This window comes from Nymphalis io, chromosome 18, assembly GCF_905147045.1.
Source record: "Nymphalis io chromosome 18, ilAglIoxx1.1, whole genome shotgun sequence".
Classification (NCBI taxonomy): Eukaryota; Metazoa; Arthropoda; class Insecta; order Lepidoptera; family Nymphalidae; genus Nymphalis; species Nymphalis io.
Window position 1 is genome coordinate 2,306,477 of NC_065905.1, and position 21,314 is coordinate 2,327,790.

Sequence of the window (21,314 nt, forward strand, 5' to 3'; positions counted from 1 at the left end):
TATGCAATAGACAAAGTGCAAATAAAACAATAATTATCCAGTGGATACCTTCACATATTGGAATCATGGGCAACGAGAAAGCTGACAAAGCAGCAAAACAAGCTGTTCATGACGGAATTCCTTATCAGTGCATACCTTTACATAGTGAAATTTTAAATAAATTCAAGAAACCATGTAAACAAAACTGGCAGGAATATTTTGATGAACGATCGCGACATAAAGGTATATGGTACAAGACAATTGTATGTGAACTTACTCATTGCCCATGGTTTCAAAAAATTAAAAGTAGCAGAAAAAATATTGTGACATTTATGAGACTTCGTTAACCACCGAAACCAACACCTACAAATGCGTACAATGTAACTGCATGGATGATGTTTATCACCGATTGATTGAATGTGCGCGGAATGCGTCGTTCCGGCCCCGTTTATTAAAATCATATAATGTGGCTATATGTAATAGTTGGCTTGCGGTACCATCATCAAACGAAGCTAAGCTATTATTGAAAATGTATATATAGAATACTTGCTCATTTTCAATAATAGCTTATATAGAAAAGAAAAGATTATGGATGTATAATATTATTAAAGTAATGTTAAGTTAATTAGGTGTTAAGTTGTTTTGATTTAGTATAATTATTATGTGTTTTGCTTGTACGGGGGTGACATAGTCAATCTGATGACTAAACTTCCAGGTAAAATAAAGGAAAAAAAAGACCCCGAGGTTCTGGGTTCAAATCTCAGGCCAATAAAAAGTTATTAGGTTTTTCTGTTGAAAATTCTCAGTAACAGCTCGGTGTCTGGAAGTTAGAAGGGTGTAAATTTCCTTGCATCGGAAAGCTCGAAATGCCATTGGTCCTGCGCCTGAACTCTTTCCGGTTGTGTCAGATTACCGTCCCATTCCACTCTCATAATACGAGTTAGGGAATAGAGAGTGCACGTGTGTTTACGCACACACTTGTGCACTTTAATATGTCCTGCGCAGTTGGCTAATCTCTCTTGAGCTCCGGAGGGCATTATTTTTATTAAAGTGCTAAGGGCATATAGTAATAAATATGCATTAAGCCCACGCCCTGTGTATTTTTTATGCGTTTATTTATTATTAGGTTCTGTTTATGGCTTCTACGTGTGAGTGGTGGCGCATTATACATTCGTCACTCACACCGCGGCATTTTTCTTACTTTTTGCATTATAACTTCTAAGCGCAAGGTCCGATTCGAATAATTAAAAGAGTAATTTACATGTGTATTTGTATGAAGCTTTATTGTTATGCTATTTAATTGCATCAAGATTAATATCATGATACGAGTGTCATCATATTTTGATCCTACCTGTGTTTTTATTGCCTATGAACAAAAAACAGTTGTTGTAATTTTACTATAATGGTTAGATAATAATAGTTACTATAAACATGCAACACATTATTTTAGGCCTCTTCAATAGTTTTCGCAGCGCACGAATCCGATTTGACTAAATACTGAATGCTCAGTGGTCGCTTATTGCGTCATCGACTGGGGTGCATGTCAGTCACCTCAACATGGTGCACCCTGGGCAACGGGGTCGACCAGCAATCCGATGTTTTTTCCGGATTGCTTGTCGGCCGCCGGAGAGAGAGTTGGTCTCCGGGGTCCTTTCGGGCTGCCGGAGTCAGGAGGAGGTAGTAGTAGGAGGAGGGAGAGGCAGGTTCGCCCAGTTTCGGTGTCGATGCTGGGTGGATGGACTTCGGTCAGCGCCTTCTCAAACTCGTTTCCCCATCCAGGCGTCAGCCTATGGTGGGACCGAGGGCCTTGCCTTCACCGGCCGGGCCAAGAGGAGACAACCTCAATAAAAAACAACAGGTGGGTCGCTCACCCAAAGCGACGGCCGCAGGCGGGGTCGCGGTGGTGAGCTAACGCGTTCCCGTAACCCCACCACCATGCGGTGAGACGGAAACGAGGAGGTTTTAGTGGGTAGGACGATGGCCTTCTGCCCCGTGAGTCCCACATACCCGTCCCGGTCGTGTCCGGGCGGGAGGCGTAAATGCCTTCTGCCACGAAAAAAAAAAAAAAAATTGCGTCATAAACTACCAACGACTAATGATCAATCAGATTAAAAATATACTTAATTATGTAATATAATATAATCAGCGTTTTAGAAACTAGACATAAGTTACTAATTTTAAATAAAGATGAGACTATCATTTCATGTAATTAGTGTGCAAAACGGCATGAATGAAGAAACTTTATACGCATTGTCGAGCGGTGCGAAGCGTAAATGAGCGACATCTTTTATTCTTCAAATAAGCATAGACGCTAGTTGACCACTAACTTTACACCGCACAGATTCACTTAGATATAGCTCTGAAAATATATAAATATTAACTCAATTGATATTATTACTATTAATGTCCTTATTGATATTTAAATTAATTTACAATATTTATATTGGTGGGTGTTAATTAGTTAAATACATACAAATCGTATGTAACGAAGAAGGGTTACCTACGTCATCCACCTTACATTACGTATTTAAGAGGTTCGAGATAGCAAACCGTAAGTAAAACCATTTGTATTCTAGGGCATTCTTAGGAGTTTCTTTGTGTTTATGTTAGATAGATAATAAGTTGTTTTGTTTGTATTGCACAGGTAGTGCTTTTTACACACTTCTAAAAACTTTTTATTCGTTAATTATAAAATAAATATTAATTTACTTTATAACTTAAACTTAAATATAAAACAGCTAATGATACTGTTTATTTACGTTTATTGTCTTTGTATTTCATTTGAATGTTTATAAAAAAGATTTAATTTACTGACATTTTTTTATGCATTCTCAACAATCCAACTGGTATAAGACGGTACGTTAACAAAGACTCCAGGATATTTCGGATGGGCGCATTCATGCCCCCAAGAGGTAACTCCAATTACAACTCCTTGGTGAAGAAGAGGTCCTCCTGAGTCACCATCGCATGCATCCTTGCCACCAACACCTAATATTCCAGCGCATACCATTCCGGATGTTACATTAGGAACTTGATGTTCGCCTAGCAAAGACTGCAGTTCAGCGAAATTTTCTCTGCAGATGTCGTGGTTGACTTTTTGTATGTCAACTTTTTGAAGAATTTCTGACGGTTCACCATCAAACTGTGAAAGAAGCATGGTGTGTTTAATTAATTATAGTATCCAATTTATTTCAAGAACTAGCTGATCAGCAAACAATTTAATGAGTAACATATTTCTTTATCATATTTCTTCAATGTTTTGTTACAATATGACTTAGCTCGTTTATATTGCAAAAAAACTGACGTAGAATGGTCTAAACTGCAAAGAAACACAAAACAACGATATAATGATCCAAAACTAATTCAATTCAAAAATTTGTTTTGTTGAATAATTATTTATCCCGTGGTCAATTTTAATGTGTGAGATAATTTGCTTGGTCTGTGATTGATAGAGACAGTTTACCACCGGGCTAACATGTTTAAACATATATATCTAGTCCGTTAACATACTTCAAGTATGCCCCATCCGGCAGCGGTGACGGTAGTATTATCTGCGACCAAGTAGTTGGGTCCAGCAATTGGGGCAAGTGCAACGCGGCTGGAGAGTGTGGCGGGTGTTGCGAGTTTCAGTATTGCAATGTCGTGATATAATCGAGGAAACGTATATCCAGGATGCTTAATCCAGTTTTCAACTCTATGAACGTGACCTCCAAAATTTGCGAATGTCGAACCAAGTCGAACTCGGAAATGATTTGTTGTCAGAACGTTGTTCCTGTGAAATGAAACATCTGTTCTATAAAATCTCATGGCTTTTGACATCTACACCAGACTGCGATGTAGTGCGCAATATATTATAGCTTGCAGTGATTCAATAGATTTTTATCATATCATCATAGCAAGAAACCCGGTGCGGTCTCTTTTGTGATCGCTGACGAATCGTTGTTTTTATTATTTATTTTAATTAAAAATATATTTTTTTAAACGTTCATGCCACATTTATTTAAAGCGCTTTGTTATTTTATGTTTTAAACGTATCTCCAAATTAGCAGTTTGTTAAAAATAAATAAGGAAATAAAAGAGAGATCGCATGCCAGCAGCTGGAAAATACAACACAACACAACGAGTAAAAAAACAACCAAAAAATACGTGTATACTTGCACAATCGGAAACAGCTCGCCAGCTGTTAATGGCACGGTCATACAATTTATAGTTTTACTTTTCTCACCATATACACCAACCCTCAAATCAAATGCTATGCAATCTACATAACTGCTATACAAACATTAAATGCATACGCATGATAAGAGTAGCACGTGTAAGGGGCCACTGTGCTGGCTACTAGCATATACGTATATATTCCCGGCATAAAAATTAATTTATCGTTGAACTAAAACTACCATATATCTATGAATATTAATTTTGACATACAAGAAACAATGGGCTGCTGTAAGAACGGATCTGGTTGTGATTAGAGATCCACCACAGAAGGGTATGAAACGGATTTGAATATAATCATCCTTTGATGCTAAAATGAGAGCCATATAGGGGTAATCTTCTATGTCAGCATTAGATCCTCCAACAATACGCGGACCGAGTTCATTTGGTGCCGATTCTTCAACAACACGCGGAGCGAGTGCGTTTGGTGCGGCTGTAAAAAATTAAAAATTAGTGATTGTATAAATTATATGACAAAATAATAAATTTGATAAGATCAATAAGTGATAGGGCTTTGTGCAAGCCCTTTTTTTAGGTACCATCCACTAATCATATATGCCACCGCGCAACAGCAATACTTAGTTTTTGTGTTCCGGTTTGAAGGCTGCGTGTGACAGTGTTGCTACAGAAAAAAGGGTCGGAACAACTGAGTTCCCAAGTATGGTGGCGTAGTAACGGCTGTAAGTGATAGGTAATATTTCATACTGTGACAATGTCTATATGCAATGAGAACCACTTACCATCTGGTTGTTTTCTCGATAAAAAATAATAAGATTCCTATAACCATGGTACCAAAATAAGAACGTCTTAAATATCTTAAATCTATTTTACTAATATTTGTAACCATAACTTTAATTGAAAACAATCAATAATATTAATGTACTCACCAATAGCGGCACCGACGATAGCCAACAGTGTTATTGCGTACATTGCTTAATAATAAATGTTTGATTCTTTCCCAGCGACGTTTTATATTGTAAATAATCTTCGTAATCATCGAGTTATCAAACGATAAAAGTATTATTAAATTACAAGTCATCCTTTATGTGATTTTTGCTTCTTTTAAATATTAAAATAAGGATGCTCTAATTGTATATATGTTTGTATATTTCTTATTTTCGTAGATATGTAAGTTTTGTTGGTTTGTTTTTTTCGGTTTCTTATAAAAAAATAATCCGATTGATGTTGATATGAAACAATAATATTATTATTTAAGTTTATAGTTTCACGGACGGATGGACAAAGGCTGTTAGACACACTCATTAAGAATATATAAATAAAGCTTGCAACTATTAATAAAAATCTGGCTTGTGTAAATCCCTGGTCCCAGAAATTTGGAATAATGTTCAATCCTAAATGTCAGGTGATCTTCATTAGTAGCTCACGCCTTATCACTAACATGTTAACTTCTTTGCCATCCATTCTGTTCAATGACATCAATATTCCTCACCATCATGTAAAAGACCTTGGTCTTCATAGTGACTTCACATTAAGCTAGTCAGTTTCAGGTTGGTCTGGTCAGGATGGGTGGCCATAACATTTCTTTTTGAACACATTAAAAGAGACAAAACACATTTAAAATAGCTATGGAAACCATAAATTATATTATTCATTGTGACTTATATTCTTATAGAATAATAGACCTTTTGCTCATATGTTTCCAAAATGCTCGGTGATAGTATCAGCAATGACTAATAGTCGTATTTAACAGTTTCGAGTCAAAGTCTTATCTAAGCTGAAATTACCAATGCCGTCATTTCTTTTTTTAAATACCTAAATCAATTTAATCTATTATTTACACAAAAAATTGTGCCGTTCGTTCATTTAAATTTATTTCCACGTGTAGATTAACGATAAGTCTTGAAAATAAATTGAATTAAGCCATCTAAGTTACAAGGCCGCCTTCGAAATACTAAAATTTATTGCAAACAATTAAACAATGTGTTAAGTTATATTTCGGAATGTTAGTTGCCAGTTGCAGTAAGAAGAAAACTTCAATAAAACTATCCTCATTAAATATGTCTTAGTTGTTGTAATATTTCGTTTAAAACGCTGTAACGTCGTTTTAGCGTGATTTACATGGTTGCTTAGCTTTAAAATAAATACGACAAATTTATTAAAATTATAACCTAAAAACATTAGTTATCATGTGTCAATTGACTCTGACAGGTGAAACTATAATTATGTTTATAGAATATTTGAAAAATACTGCTAAATTTGATGTCTCGTCATAATGCAAATTTTTATGCATTATGAATTTTCGATCTAATTTTAATTTATTATCTTTGAGATACTCTTTGACATTTGTCTAAGACTTCACTTTCCTTTCGGTCATTGGGTCAACTTTTATTTTTTTGTAAACTCATCATATTATTTAAAAGTACTGTTTTCATGAATAATCTTCCACATTTTGGTTAAATTAAATAAAATCCATATTGGATTGCTTAAAAATTCGTGGATTTGCTATTATCCTGGTACACCTCGTGGGAATAAAATTCGAATCGGATTCTTAAGAAACCTAACTTTTGGAACATTTATTTCAAGATGTCTTCATGATATTCTTTGGAAAGGCTTTAAGGAGGCTTAAATTTTAATTAACTAACTTAAAGAACGGGACTTTGGTAATTTCTACATATTATTTTCGCCGCTGTAGTGGAACCGAGTGTGATTTATATAAACTGTAACTTAATATTTTATTTTAAAAAAAAGTTGGCATTCAAAGTATTCAAAAAATATTTACATATTGAAATTTTGTATTTAGATTAGAAAATTAAACTTTTGTAATATTTATATTTATTTGTATCCATTTAGATAACAACTTATTGTTTCGTTAAACTTATTTTGTAAAATTTTACTTTGGCACTTGTTAAGAATTAAAAAAAGAAATTATTAGATGTAACTTAATTATATTAACTTTAAACGGATATAATTATCCTGGCGTTCGAGCATTTTGCATTTTGGAATTTATAATTTAGAAAATAGATTTACTATCCATTTGGTAAATCTATATTGTAATAATATGGGTATTTTTTCTGACTTCCGGAGCACTATTCTTTAGAGGTTTGTTTAATTTTTTTTTCCATCTCTACCGGTTTTTATTTTTATTTGCCTCTTTAGAATTTTAAATTTAACTTGACAATTTTACAATTACAACCCTACACCCATTTATAGAATTTTAATATTACAGCGCAATATTTTGTGTCCCCAAATAAATAATATACTCTTAGCAACACGACACTAACAAACTTAATCGCAATGGATTACAAAAATAACACAGTATGACACCAATCGACCGAACACACGATAGCAAAAAGAGACCTGTCTACCGTCCACCCTCCTTTAAATACACTTCCTCCCACTACTACCCTCCTATATTCCTACACGGCCTTTCCTGACAGAAGACCGTCCCCGGGCTTCTTTATTTTCCACGATTACGGACGGAGAGCAGGGGATTTTCTTCGTTCACAGTGGAGGCAGCTAGTTCTGAGAATCTCTGTATTCCTGAGGGTCCTTGTTGCGGCTCGATCTCTTCCACAGGCTGTACAACACCAGGACGCAGGTCGACACCGGCAGTTAATTCTTCTTCTTCAGTATCTGCGTCTGTAACATGAAAATAAAACCACAGATTTTTCTGCATATTGCGAATCAACAATGCTGTCGACGCTGATAGCTATCATAAGCTAAGCTCTCTTTTTATTTTACATGAAACCTTTTTTTTTTTTTTTTTTTTTTTTTTTTTCGAGTAGAAAGGCATTTACGCCTGCCGCCCGGACACACGACCGGGACGGGTATGTGGGACTCACGGGGCAGAAGGCCATCGTCCTACCCACTAAAACCTCCTCGTTTCCTTCTCACTGCATGGTGGCGGGGTTACGGGAACGCGTTAGCACACCACCGCGGCCCCACCTGCGGCCGTCGCTTTGGGTGAGCGACCCACCTGTTGTTTTTTTTTGGATGGGGAAACGAGTTTGAGAAGGCGGTGACCGAAGTCTGTCCGCCCAGCATCGACACCGAAACTGGACGAACCCGCCTCTCCCTCCTCCTCTACTCCTCTACTCCTGTCTCCGGCAGCCCGAAAGGACTCCAGAGACAAACTCCTCCTCTCTCCGGCGGCCCAAAAGGACCCCGGAGTCCTCCTATTTGCCACGAAGCCGCTCGCTGGTCCACTCTGTGCAACAGAGAAGTCCCAGGAGCGGCCCGCGACACTTCCGCCGCGTCAGTCTCAGCCGCGATCGACAAGCATTCCGGAAAAACATCGGATTGCTGGTCGACCCCGTTGCCCAGGGTGCACCACGTGGAGGTGACTGACATGCACCCCATTTTACATGAAACCTGCTCCAAGACAACTGACCCACAAAGTCAAGTTGTCGAACACACAAGGATAGCATGACTGATGCTCTCTAAGATATATTCAAAACGAAGTAACTCAATTACCTGGGACAATGAATCCGATGCACTCCAAGATATCAATTATCCCAGGCCAAAGTCACTCCTGTGATAACGCGTCCGATGCACTCCAAGACAACAGTTATCACAGGCCCACAATTATCCGCGAGATAACCACAGTCCGATGCACTCCAAGACAACTGGTTATCCCCGCCCAGCCTCCCGAGGATAACCACAGTCCGATGCACTCCAAGACAAATGGTTATCCTCAGCTCAGGGATCCTACAGTAGCGTGTCCATTTAAAACGAAGCAACTCAATTACCTAGGATAATGAATCCGATGCACTCCAAGATATCAATTATCCCAGGCCAAAGTCACTCCTGTGATAAAGCGTCCGATGCACTCCAAGACAACAGTTATCACAGGCCCACAATTATCCGCGGGATAACCACAGTCCGATGCACTCCAAGACAACTGGTTATCCCCGCCCAGCCTCCCGAGGATAACCACAGTCCGATGCACTCCAAGACAAATGGTTATCCTCAGCTCAGGGATCCTACAGTAGCGTGTCCGATACACTCCAAGACAAACGCTCACCGTATCAACTTGTTAAATTTGCCTTACTTTAGCCCCGAGGCTATAGGATAGTATTCCAATCATAACATCAAAGAAAGCAGCACAAACATCAGGGGTCCATTCTCCACGCCACGGAACAATATATTCCGCAGCCACTTGAGTCGATTTGCCATACGAGCCAGCCAGCAGCGCAGCACGTAACGACCATCGGGAAGCGCCTTGACCACATGATAGGGCCCACGCATGCCTGAATTAAGCTTGCCAGTAGAGTGTGCCGTAGTATTGATAGATCGTATCGCATCAATGATACGATCGGCAGCACCAGCATCGCGGTTCGTGACAGAGCTCACAGCCTTGGCGAAGACAATGCCGCAGAATCCTGATGCTCCACCATAGTCACAAGCACTACCCGCGGTCGCGGTAGCGTCCCTCGTGGAGGTGAACGGTTTATTCTTTCAATGACGTTAATCGATTTCACAAATTATTATCACTTCTTGTCGTCATTTCTTACATGTCGTTTGTCATTTGTCATTTGTCTTGTAAAAGCCGAAAGATCGAGAATGATGAGGTCTACTCTCCGACCTACCATGCTCCAAGCTGCTCAAGGCTCCGAAAAGTTCCAAATGGAACTTCAAAATCAATTCACCGCGTTGGAAACCATAAGCAGCATTGATGAGAGAACCGACACGCTGGTCAAAATACTGCAAAACACATCCCGCAAGTGTTTTCCGCCACAGAGAAGAGACAACGCACCAAAACTCTCTGCTGAGACACTCGAGCTCATGAGAAAACGACGAGAACTACCATCGTTTTTGTCAGATAAGGCCTTAAACCGAACAATAAAAACGCTGACGCGACGCGATCTCCGACGCTCCAATACCCGTGCCATCAAGTCTGCGATTGAGCAAAATCGGGGATCGAAAGTGTTCGCTCGCAAGTTTGGGAGGCCGCGTCTGACAAAACTTAAAACTGAAAATGGTGGGGTCGTTACCTCTAGGCCTGAGATTGTCGGAGAAGTAGAGAGGTTTTATGGGCAGTAGTTCTCTTCAAGATCGGATAAACCCGTGGGAATCAGTATTGATGACCAGCGCGCCCCTCTTATGCGCCATTACTCCGAGGAGCTCCCGGTCGTTGACCAAGGCGAGATTAGGCCGGCTCTAGAACAGCTTAAAAACAATAAAGCTCCGGGAGATGACGGAATCACAACAGAGTTGCTTAAGGCAGGCGGGACTCCGGTCCTGAAAGAGCTAGCAAGCCTCTTTAATTCCGTCATCCAACATGGCAAGACCCCGGAAACGTGGAGCGGGAGTGAGGTGGTACTGTTTTTCAAGAAAGGTGATAAAACCCTCTTGAAAAACTACAGACCAATCTCCCTCCTGAGTCACGTGTATAAGCTGTTCTCAAGAGTCGTCACGAACCGTCTCGCCAGACGACTTGACGAGTTCCAGCCCCCAGAGCAAGCCGGCTTTCGATCAGGCTACAGCACCGTGGACCACATCCATACTGTTCGGCAGATTGTGCAGAAGACCGAAGAGTACAATCAGCCGCTGTGTATGGCATTTGTGGACTACGAGAAAGCCTTCGACTCCATCGAAACCTGGGCAGTGCTCGACTCATTGCAGAGATGTCATATCGATTGGAGATATATCGAGGTACTGAGATGTCTGTACAACGCCGCTACAATGACTGTCCACATCCAGGACTGTAAGACGAAGATCCAACTGCGCAGAGGGGTGAGACAGGGGGATGTAATATCCCCGAAACTGTTCACCAACGCGTTGGAAGACGTTTTCAAGACGCTGGATTGGACTAGGTATGGAGTCAATGTAAACGGCGAGTACATCTCACACCTTCGATTTGCCGACGATATCGTCATCATAGCAGAGTCGCTGGAACAACTCACCGAAATGCTGCGTAGCCTAGGCGAGTCTTCCCGGTGTGTCAGTCTCGGTATAAACTTGGACAAGACCAAGGTCATGTTCAATAGGCATGTCGTGCCGGGACCGATATACGTCGAGGGGAAACCTCTCGAAGTTGTTAGTGAATATACCTACCTAGGACAGATAATACAAGTCGGTAGGAACAACTTCGAGAAGGAAGCCGATCGAAGAATTCGCTTGGGATGGGCAGCGTTTGGCAACCTTCGTCAAGTCCTTAAGTCGTCTATACCGCAATGTTTGAAGACGAAAGTCTTCAACCAATGCGTCTTACCTGCCATGACATACGGTGCCGAAACGTGGACACTAACTGCGGGACTAGTCCACAAATTCAAAGTCGCTCAGCGTGCTATGGAGCGAGCTATGCTCGGAGTATCTTTGAAGGATAAGATCAGAAATGAGATTATCCGGAAAAGAACCGGAGTCACCGACATAGCTTGCAAAATTAGCAGGCTGAAGTGGCAGTGGGCTGGTCACGTATGTCGTACGACCGATGGCCGTTGGAGCAGACGAGTCGTAGAGTGGAGACCGCGAATCGGCAAGCGCAGCGTAGGGCGCCCTCCAGCCAGGTGGACCGACGACCTTAAGAAGGTGGCGGGCACCAACTGGATGCGGAAGGCGGAGGACAGGGAGCTTTGGCGCACCTTGGGAGAGGCCTATGTTTAGCAGTGGACAACGATTGGCTGTTGATTGATTGATTGATTGAGATGATCCTTCAGCTCTTTTTTGAGATTGTTAAAAACGAAGTTAATACGCAGTATAGAGTCGGAGTATTGTGCATCACAAAGTAATTTAGTCGCGTTCATCAGTAGCTTAATTACAGCGGTATTTTTTGAATCTGCCATGAGTCAAGTTAGAGCTTCGGCTATGCATGAAGTAGCAGAAGAAACTTGGTTTTGCTTCTGCTCAATGCCTTAATCTCGTTTGCAGATTGCCTCTGGAATAGCCGCTTTGACTTCTGGGTTAAGCGTTGGTGCACTAATAAACACGCCGTTTGCTGGTGGTAAATACCTGTCCAAAAGAACCTTACGCGCTTCCTTGGTTAAGCCAAAGGTAGCTATATGCTGAAGTCCTATAGCAAGATCACATTGTATATTGTTCATTGGGTCATCACCTAAAATTTCTAGTAGTTCGTCAATTAGCTCCAGTGGAATTGATATCAAATCATTCGGAGAATTCAGCGTAGCAGTGGCAGCGTTGGTTAAGGGTTGTATTTCGGTCGGTCATGGTTCAGAAGGAGACGCGGAGCGGGAACGGGAAAGGGCCGATCCTGCTCAGCGGAGAAGACAACAGCGTCGTCTCGGCCCTCCCATAGCCCAGACGCCCGGGTCTTAAAAGATAAGGCATAACCCTGGGGCCGTGGATGCGTGAGGTGAGGTCCTTACGTGTCTTATTTCAAACGGCCCTGTGGAGGACGGCAGCCGTGATGGCCTCGCGCTGCCGTACGCACTTGCGAGGAGTGCGGGGGGGCGCATGATGAGAGCTCCGCCGAGCCACGAGTGGAGCAAAGCATGGGAGAGGCCGCGGATGCGTTATATCAACACGATCCCGCAGCCTCTTCGATCCGTGCTGAGGACGGCCATCGCAGTGGTTTTAGTGGGTAAGAATCCCACCCGGGTACCTTTCTGAAGGTTTCCACTGCGAGAAAAAAAAGAGTTGTATTTCGGTAGCAGCAATCGTAGACGGCTGCGGCTCGGTGGCAGTACTCGTAGACGGCTGGGGCTCAATATAGCTGCTGGAATGTAAATTCCATTGTAAGTGTAACGTGAAGTAATAACGTGACATTCCCAAAGAATGCCCGCATTTTACTTTTAAGTTAAGGTGTTTATAAAAAGTAGTAATCCCAATGAGTACTCGCATTGTTATTATTAACCTAAATTTTCTCTACGATTTATTAGTAAAGATACAATCGCAATGATTGTCCACGACAACGTCGTAGGTAAGTGTTACCGGTAAGTATGGTATTTATTACCAAAGATTACTCGCATTACCACTAATTTAACCGTATTATAAATGTAAAAACATTAAGGCTAGCAAGCAAAATTATATCCTCAAGGGATAACCGCATTGCCATTATCCACATAATTGTGATCCACTTATGTGGTGATTCACGTAATTTTTGTGTGTGACATTCCCAGAAATTGTCCGCAACACACTTACAAAAGTGGGTTTTATCATTCGTATTCATAATAAAGTGATAACCCTTATGTAAATCTGCAATATTATATATCACAAAAAAATAATAATAAAATGTAAGTAGTTACAAAATTACCAACCTTCTATGCATAACTGCACTGGCAGCTGCATCGAGGGTTCTCTTGGTCCTTGTTCAACCGAAGAATCATATGACGAGGAAGAACTTGAGGAGTCAGAGTCTGATGTTGAAACCTAACGATCCTTTCTTCTTTAGGCACGCATCAAAATTCGGGAAACTTTTTTCACTATACATTCCAAGTTTGAGTCACCATCTGTATGCTTGCGCTTGCCCATTTTTATGTAAGCTTATAGCAAAAAAGAAATGAGTGTCACAAAACAATTTTAAAATGTGCAGTGTCGGAGCACTGAAATGTGAATAATGATAGGCCGCTAAGATGATTGTCAGGAACAAAAAAAAAATTATCAAAATCAGTGCAGTTGGCGCCACCGTAGTATGGACTACAAGTAAACTCAACTTCTTGCTAATCTAAGAGTACGAAACACGAGTATAATACCAGATCATTAATGCGACACTAAATATTAAAAAGTTTTTAAACCATTTGGCAACCATTTGGGAAAACACGCCTCCATACTTTGCTCATCCCTATCGTGGCAATACGTCGCTCGCTTCACGTCTCTTTTCCTTATTTTTCCAAATGGTAGCGCAATTAAGAAATAACGGTCGTTCAGCGGTGCACACCCCCAACATACCCACACTGTTTGAGGTCGAGTTCTCTAACATCCGAGGACTCCACGCTAACCTCAACGCTGTCCACCACCATCTCGAGACAGCACGGCCAGCAATGCTGTTTTTCACGGAGACGCAAATACTTCGCCCTGCCGACACCAGCTACCTTAACTATCCCGGCTACATGCTAGAAGAATCTTTTAAAGCGAAAGCTGGAGTATGCTTGTTCGTCAGGGCGGATGTTTGTTGTCACCGATTGCGCTGCTTGGAGGACCCCTCCTTCTCCATGTTGGTGGTACGTGTGGACCTGGTTCGTCAGAGTCGAGTCTACGTGTGCCTCTACAGATCCCACAATGGTGACTTGGAGACAAGCCGATTATTTGACCATCTTAGTCGGGTGGCAGATGCTGCGCAAGAGCAGTTTCCTAACGCGGAATTGGTGTTTTTGGGGGATTTTAATGCTCACCATGAATCATGGTTGAAATCCCTCAAAACTGACCATGCTGGAAGAACTGCTCATGCTTTTGCTCTCACACACGACTTGACCCAACTGGTTGATCAGCCCACCAGGATCCCAGACATTGATGGGCAAGCGCCTTCTCTACTGGATCTTCTGCTGACTTCTCACCCGGTGGAATATCAGGTTGTGGTTCAAGCTCCACTTGGTTCTTCGGATCACGGCCTTATATCTACCAAAGTGCCGCAGGCCAAGCTGCCGCCATCAGCGGTATGCAAACGTCGCGTTTGGCACTATAAGTCGGCAGATTGGGACGGTATGCGCGATTACTATGCGTCAGTCCCTTGAAAGGAACGTTGCTTCAGTGGGAATGACCCGACAGTTAGTGCCGCTGCTGTTGCTGATGAGATCATGTTAGGAATAGAATACTACATTCCTAGCTCAGATCAATATCAATAGGGGTACGCGTAACCGTTGGTTCACTCGTGAATGTGCCGACGCTGTATCATCTAAGCAGGTGGCATATCGCGTGTGGATCAACGGCTGCATTAGCGGGGCATCTAACATTGACTCACTGAAAGCAAACTACAATAAAAATTCCAAGTCCTGTAGGAAGGCATACACGAGAGCGGATGCACAGCGCATTGTACAGATTGGTCATGACCTTATTTCGCATCCTAGGGGCTCCCGTAGCTTCTGGCGTCTGACCAAGTCTGTGCAAAACAATTTCTGCCAACCTTCGCTGCCACCGCTCAGAAATCCGGACGGATCGCTAGCTCACAGTCCGCAGGAGAAAGCCGACCTCCTGGCTAAACTCTTTGCCGACAACTCTGTGATCGATGATTGTAGTGCGCAGCTACCAACAATACCTTCATGTGGCCACACGATGCCTGACATCAAAATCAGGCAACGTGATGTGCGTGCGGAGCTGCAATCACTTGATATACGGAAAGCTAGCGGTCCTGATGGAAAAAATAGCTAATATTTATTGCTTTATACAAATAATTATCGCGAATTCAGTAAAGTAGTCACGTATTAATACTATAACAAGACAGAAGTATTCAGTGTATAGTAATCCGGTCACTGATGTCACGATGATGTTACAATCGGCCTAAATGCCAATCATTATTATCTTAAGATAAAATATTATGGTATATCTAAACATTTCATCATCATTTATTTATAATTTTTATTGTATTTTTTCCAAAAAATAATTATTAATTTCCATATAATATTGCATTTGTATATAATATATATTGGAAGAAGTAATTACAAAATATCATTAGACTAGTAACGTCATTCCAAGAAATAAACAAATACTGTATTCTTTATTCAATCCTAAGTTGCACTTATATACTGTGAAAATTATATAAGACAAAATAAATCCACAAATTATATTGCGTTTTCATAAATAAAACATTTTACTCGATATAATCTTGTATTGAACGTAATACTACGATATTCTGATATTACATGTGTATATTATATATTTAATAATAACATTTTCTGAGTAAAGTTCAACGTAAAGAAAGAAACTCCTTTTTTAGTGCATTCCCACTTTATGTCCGCGACTTTACCCGCATGGCAAAATTCATGATAATCGTTTGAATAATTAAGACAAGAAAGCGTAGCAAACAAACTCACTTTCGCTTTTATAATGATGATGATGTGCTTGTGACCTGTTTTAGCCACGGCGACCAAACTCCAACTGAGCAAGACATATTATAGTGCACAAGTGTGTGCACGACACACGACAAAATGTGTGCATTTAAGGAAAACATTAATTTATTCAAAATTGAGTATAAAATAGCGAATAATAAGAGAATATATGTTATATATATATTTTTTTGACAGAACCGTTGCAACAACTCTCTGGATGCAATCGCGTATCTTTCTTGCCTTCCAATCGGTTTAGAACGACCTTTGCATTATTAGCAACTACCCGCTTCTATTAAAACAGATAAATTGAATCACTGCTAAGTACCTACACGTTTTTAACAACGAATAGTAATAATGATTTACGACTGAGCTAAGCTGTTACCTGAACTTCTCTAACATGCCAGCTATATAGTATATAGGAGAAATCGGAATTTTCAAATCAATTTTTTATTTTATTTTATGTTCATACGTCTACAAAACAAAATGTCAATCAAAAAATTCAAATGATTACATTTCTCTTGATGTAGACAAGACATGCGTTTTTGATTAAGTGTAAAAAAAAACAATCGCCTAGTCTATGACAGCAACAAAGACGTAAGCTTATAGGTTTTTTTTATAGTATAATAATTTAAACTATTAAAACAGTTTTTTTAAACTTTTTTTCAATGAGGCTATAGAACTGAACTAAAATTAAATTAAATTTGACAAGTGTTATAATATAAAGTAGAATATTTTAAGTTTCATGTATATTTTTATTTAATTAATTTATCTAGATCTGCCTTGGCGTAATATTAAAAGGAAACATAAATCAGATACTAGATAAAATGTAATTCAATAATACTTTTATCATTTGAGGCTAATCGATGAATGAATGATAAGAAGATTATTTTTAATATAAAACGTCGCTAGAAAATAAGCCAACGCTTTATGATTAAACAATGTATATAATACCATTGTTGGCTTTCTATTTTCGTGGGATTTAGTATTAATTCGGTTTTTGCTGCACCCGGATCTAGATAGGGCAACATACAATTGGCCATGAGAAAAACTGAATTCTCTTAAATCTATTCCGACTTATTTTAATGTCTGTCTCTGTGCTTTATTTTTTATGACTGCAGACAATACCTTCATAAGAAATTGTATTCTTTTTAAGCTGAAATGTAAATCTGTATTTAAAAAATAAGTACTAATGATTACTTACTATTAAAAAAACGAGTAATTATATATTTAACAAAACAATGAGAAGAAAATCTACGCAAATAATGGACTATTTTAGAACTACTTTGATTACCATAAAAAAAGGTTATAGTAAGTCATCCTTAAATGACATACACATATGATATCGTGAATGCTTTTTTTATCTTTTAAGAAAAACAATTCTGGCATACGTGATTGTTGCTTAACTTTAACCGTTTAGGCAGCGCACGCAACAGAAGCTCTCAAAAGAATACATTTTCCCCGTTTGTGCAACATTTTTTATTGTTGCTTAGCTCCTATTGGTTGTAGCTTGATGTTAAATATAGTAATAGCCTTTGAAAAAGAGGATACCAATGTGGAGGACGGAATTAAAGATGTTAGCCAGCTCTCTCAGAACTGGTGTGCCTGCCTCCTGCTTTGAGAAGCTCTGAGGTAATTCCGTCATCTCCTGGAGCCTTGTTATTTCCAAGTTGCCCGAGAGCAATCCTAATCTCGCCCAAATCGATGTCGGGAAGATTGTTTGATAGGTGGCGTGTTAATCTGGCTCGTGGGTCATCCGCACTCTGGGACTCAGGTGATGATTATAAATCGCCATAGTACTTTTCGACTTCAGCTAGAATCTCTGGTTTTGAGGTGACGGTTATGCCTTGTATGGTTCTGAGTTTTGTCAGGTGACAACAGGAGGTATGTGACTTTGCAAGAACCTTTGAGCCCCTATTGAGTGCTATAGCATCTTCAATATTCCGGGTATTCGCTCGTCTTGTGTCAAGCCTTATTAGTTTTTTAACCTTCCTGTTAAGTGCCTGATACTCAGATGGCGTCATGTTCTGGTGTTCTCGTCTCCTCGTTATCTCGTTCAGAGTTTCGCACCAGACCATTGGTGGCGTCGTCAATGCCCTGCCTGGTTTCCAACATGGCAAATCGGTTCTGTAGTTCCACCTGGAAGCTTTCGCAACCAGCTTCGACCTGAGGCAGAGTTGGTCTAAGAGTCGACTTCTTTAACCGCGATCGTTCTATTTTAGTGTTAATATTCAGGGTGCCTCTTACCAGGCGGTGATCACTTCCAGTGTTTACTCTGTTGATCACGGAGACATCCCTGAATATTTGGCGTTTATTGGATAAAATGAAGTCGATCTCATTCATCGCTATGTTATAGGGCTTCGCCAGTTCCACTTCCTTTGGGGCTTTTTCTGGAAAAATGAATTCATCAGAAATAATCCCTGAGCCTCGAGGAACTTTACCAGCATTTGCCTCCGATGATTTTTGCGCCCATAGCCGAATTTTCCTACCCTCGATTCACCATCTTCTTGTACTCCCACTTTGGCATTGAAGTCACCCATAACAATTGTGTAGAAGGTACGAGACATAGCTTTCACTATGTCTTCGTACATGGCTTCGACCTCTTCGTCAGAGTATGTAGACGTTGGGGCATACACTTGTATAACCTTCAAGGCATACCTCTCGGTTATCTTTAAGACAAGGTATGCCACCCTCGTCGACACGCTGCCAACCTCCACGACATTGCTTCTGAGAGACTTGTGGATCAAAAAGCCGACGCCACCTTGGGATGGTTGGTGTCCTTCTCGGAAGTAGAGTAAGTGACCGGCATCTATTGTCATCGTGTCCTCGCCCTGTCTTCGGATTTCTGATAGACCTACTATATCCCAGTTAATACGACTTAACTCTACTTCCAATTCTGTCAGATGTACGTCCAGCCGCAGAGAGCGTCCATTATACGTGGCCAGAAATAGTCGCCGTTTGTGGTACCCTGCCGTAGCCCGGGCATTCTTAGCACCCCCCATAGCACCGTTACCATGGCCGGTACCGTGGCCAGGAATAGTGCGATTGCCGGGAATTGGGGGCTGTGAATTTTTGTCGTCGCTCATAGGGGAGTATTTGCCTTAGTCATTACGCTTGGCAGGCGGGTTGGTGACCGCAGTGGCTGGAAATCTTTCACTAATAGCGCTGCTGCCCGCTATCAGGATTTGCATTTTCGGATTCCAGCATTTGTGTGGTTATACCGCCACGATTTCGGTCGCCAGAGCCTCGTTCGTTGATTAGCAGGATGTACCACGAGCAGGTGAGGTTGACGGTAGAGGGCCTAGGTTGTTGTTGGCTCCCCTTATATCCCCTTTATTAGATTAGATTAGAGCTTTATTAGATTAGAGAAGAATACAAAACATGTATGCAGCCTAAATAAAAGTACAATTATGGCGACCTTATCGCTACATAGCGATCTCTTCCAGGCAACCAACGGTGTAACGGTGTACAATAACTTATTGGATATGTGGTAGGTGGTGGTATAAATAAAACATATATAACTTATTATTCACTATTCTATATTAAATTTTGAGTAAATTACTGTTTTCTTTATATGTTAAATGAATTTATTTAGTTAGATCCTTACTTAACATTGTATGCAGCAGCAGATTTTCCGTCCCATCGAATTATGAGAGTTAGGAAATAGACAGTGCACACATTTTGTTGTGTGTCGTGCAAACACTTGTACATTATAATAAGTCTTGCTCAGTTGGCTAATGTCTCTTGAGTTTGGTCGCCGTGGCCGAAATCTCTCTTAAGAACATCATCATCGTTATACAAAAGTGAGTTTGTTCGCTACGCTTTCATATTTTAATTACTGAAACGATTCAATTATCAGATTTACATATACTCATATAATCTTAGAACTCATAATAATTCATACAGCTTTTATGATTTATTATTAATCATTTTTATTATTAGACATTGCATCATACACATGTATTCAATTATCAAAAAATAATCAATTAATCGAATTAATATTTAATAATATTTTCTTTAAGCTTGATTTTAATCAAATATATACATAAATCATATAATTAATCTTTTTGCTGATCAGAAAATGTTATTATTAAATATTTAATATACACGTGCCGTACCACCCACTCATCAGATATTCTACAGCTAAATAGCAATGCTTAGTATGGTTGCGTTCTGGTTTGAAGGATGAATAAGCCAGTAAGTAGGCCATATTTCAAGGTCAAGTGTATTTGTTAATTACGAGGTTTCATGGCCCAAGATTCAGAGTTTAAACTCAAGCATGCACTGTATTTTCATGTTCAAACCTTCACGTGGTGGATGAAAATCTGCCACGTGTCTGTGAGTAAGCGCAGGAGTGGACATTCACAGTAAAAATAAAATAATATAATAGTAGTAATAAACTTTCAAACTGTAGCGTAAGAAAACTTCGAGTTTTACACGCATGAATAAACAAATGTTGTGTATTAGAATTTATTTTGCATTTGGTTTAAGTTTTGGTAATTAATTAATTATAATTTACATTTTTCAGATGGTGTTCCATCTGCAGATTTGTTTTCTAGGTTTACTTATTTTTACTGACTTCATTAGTCGGAGTGCAACAAAATTGGAGGTAAGTATTAGAGAAGCCGTGATCAGGTGACGTAGTGTCACGGGGTTCTCGTGTGTACGGGGTTCGTTCCACCAAGACCGTTACATTAATAAAACTCGTCATAAAGATTATAAAATTTTAATTATAAAATTTACAACATAAAAATCAGGGGGTGGGCCGTTGACAGTATCTGGTCAATTAAGTTAACATTAATACTATAAAATATTACAAGTTAGTTGTAGGTGAGTTGGCATCAGTTAAAATTAAGTGATAGACTTAAATAAATAAATGAGCAGGATAGTGCAAACCCTGAACGCATTGTCACAATGAGTGAACAAATAAATAAAAGCAGTGCGAAGCAGTAAATAGCACCAGCAGCAACAGCACGCCACAGGACAAGCAGCCTCTCCTCCATAAAGCAGCAGGGCCTCCAACAGCTCGAAATCAGCAACAATTCCTCGGTTGAGTCCACCAAAAATATTATATTACTTTGTAACGCAATATACAAAGTATATATAAAATTAAATAAAAATAAACACTGCATGTGAACAAAATTACTTATTACCTATCTTCCATAAATACTAAGAAGGTTCTAAGAATGCCCTGACACAGGTACAAAGAAAAATAAGTTAATA

The 21,314-nt window shown here is 40.0% G+C and overlaps 2 protein-coding genes across 2 annotated transcripts in view; one reads left to right on the forward strand and one right to left on the reverse strand.

Moving 5' to 3' along the window:
- Window positions 1-2,726: 2,726 nt before the first annotated feature.
- Window positions 2,727-5,124, reverse strand: LOC126775652 (trypsin, alkaline C-like). Its single transcript, XM_050497715.1, has 4 exons — window positions 5,082-5,124; window positions 4,408-4,627; window positions 3,490-3,751; window positions 2,727-3,121 (listed from the first exon to the last, which is right to left on the reverse strand). Exons 1-4 carry the CDS (start codon window positions 5,122-5,124, stop codon window positions 2,801-2,803), a joined length of 846 nt encoding a protein of 281 aa, XP_050353672.1. The 3' UTR covers window positions 2,727-2,800.
- Window positions 5,125-8,636: 3,512 nt separating this feature from the next.
- Window positions 8,637-21,314, forward strand: part of LOC126775653 (trypsin, alkaline C-like) — a 35,092-nt gene continuing 22,414 nt past the window's right edge. Inside the window, exons 1-2 of the mRNA XM_050497716.1 lie at window positions 8,637-8,874; window positions 9,036-9,179. Of these exons, the coding sequence (XP_050353673.1) occupies window positions 8,637-8,874; window positions 9,036-9,179 (382 nt within the window). The remainder of the gene's footprint in view (window positions 8,875-9,035; window positions 9,180-21,314) is intronic.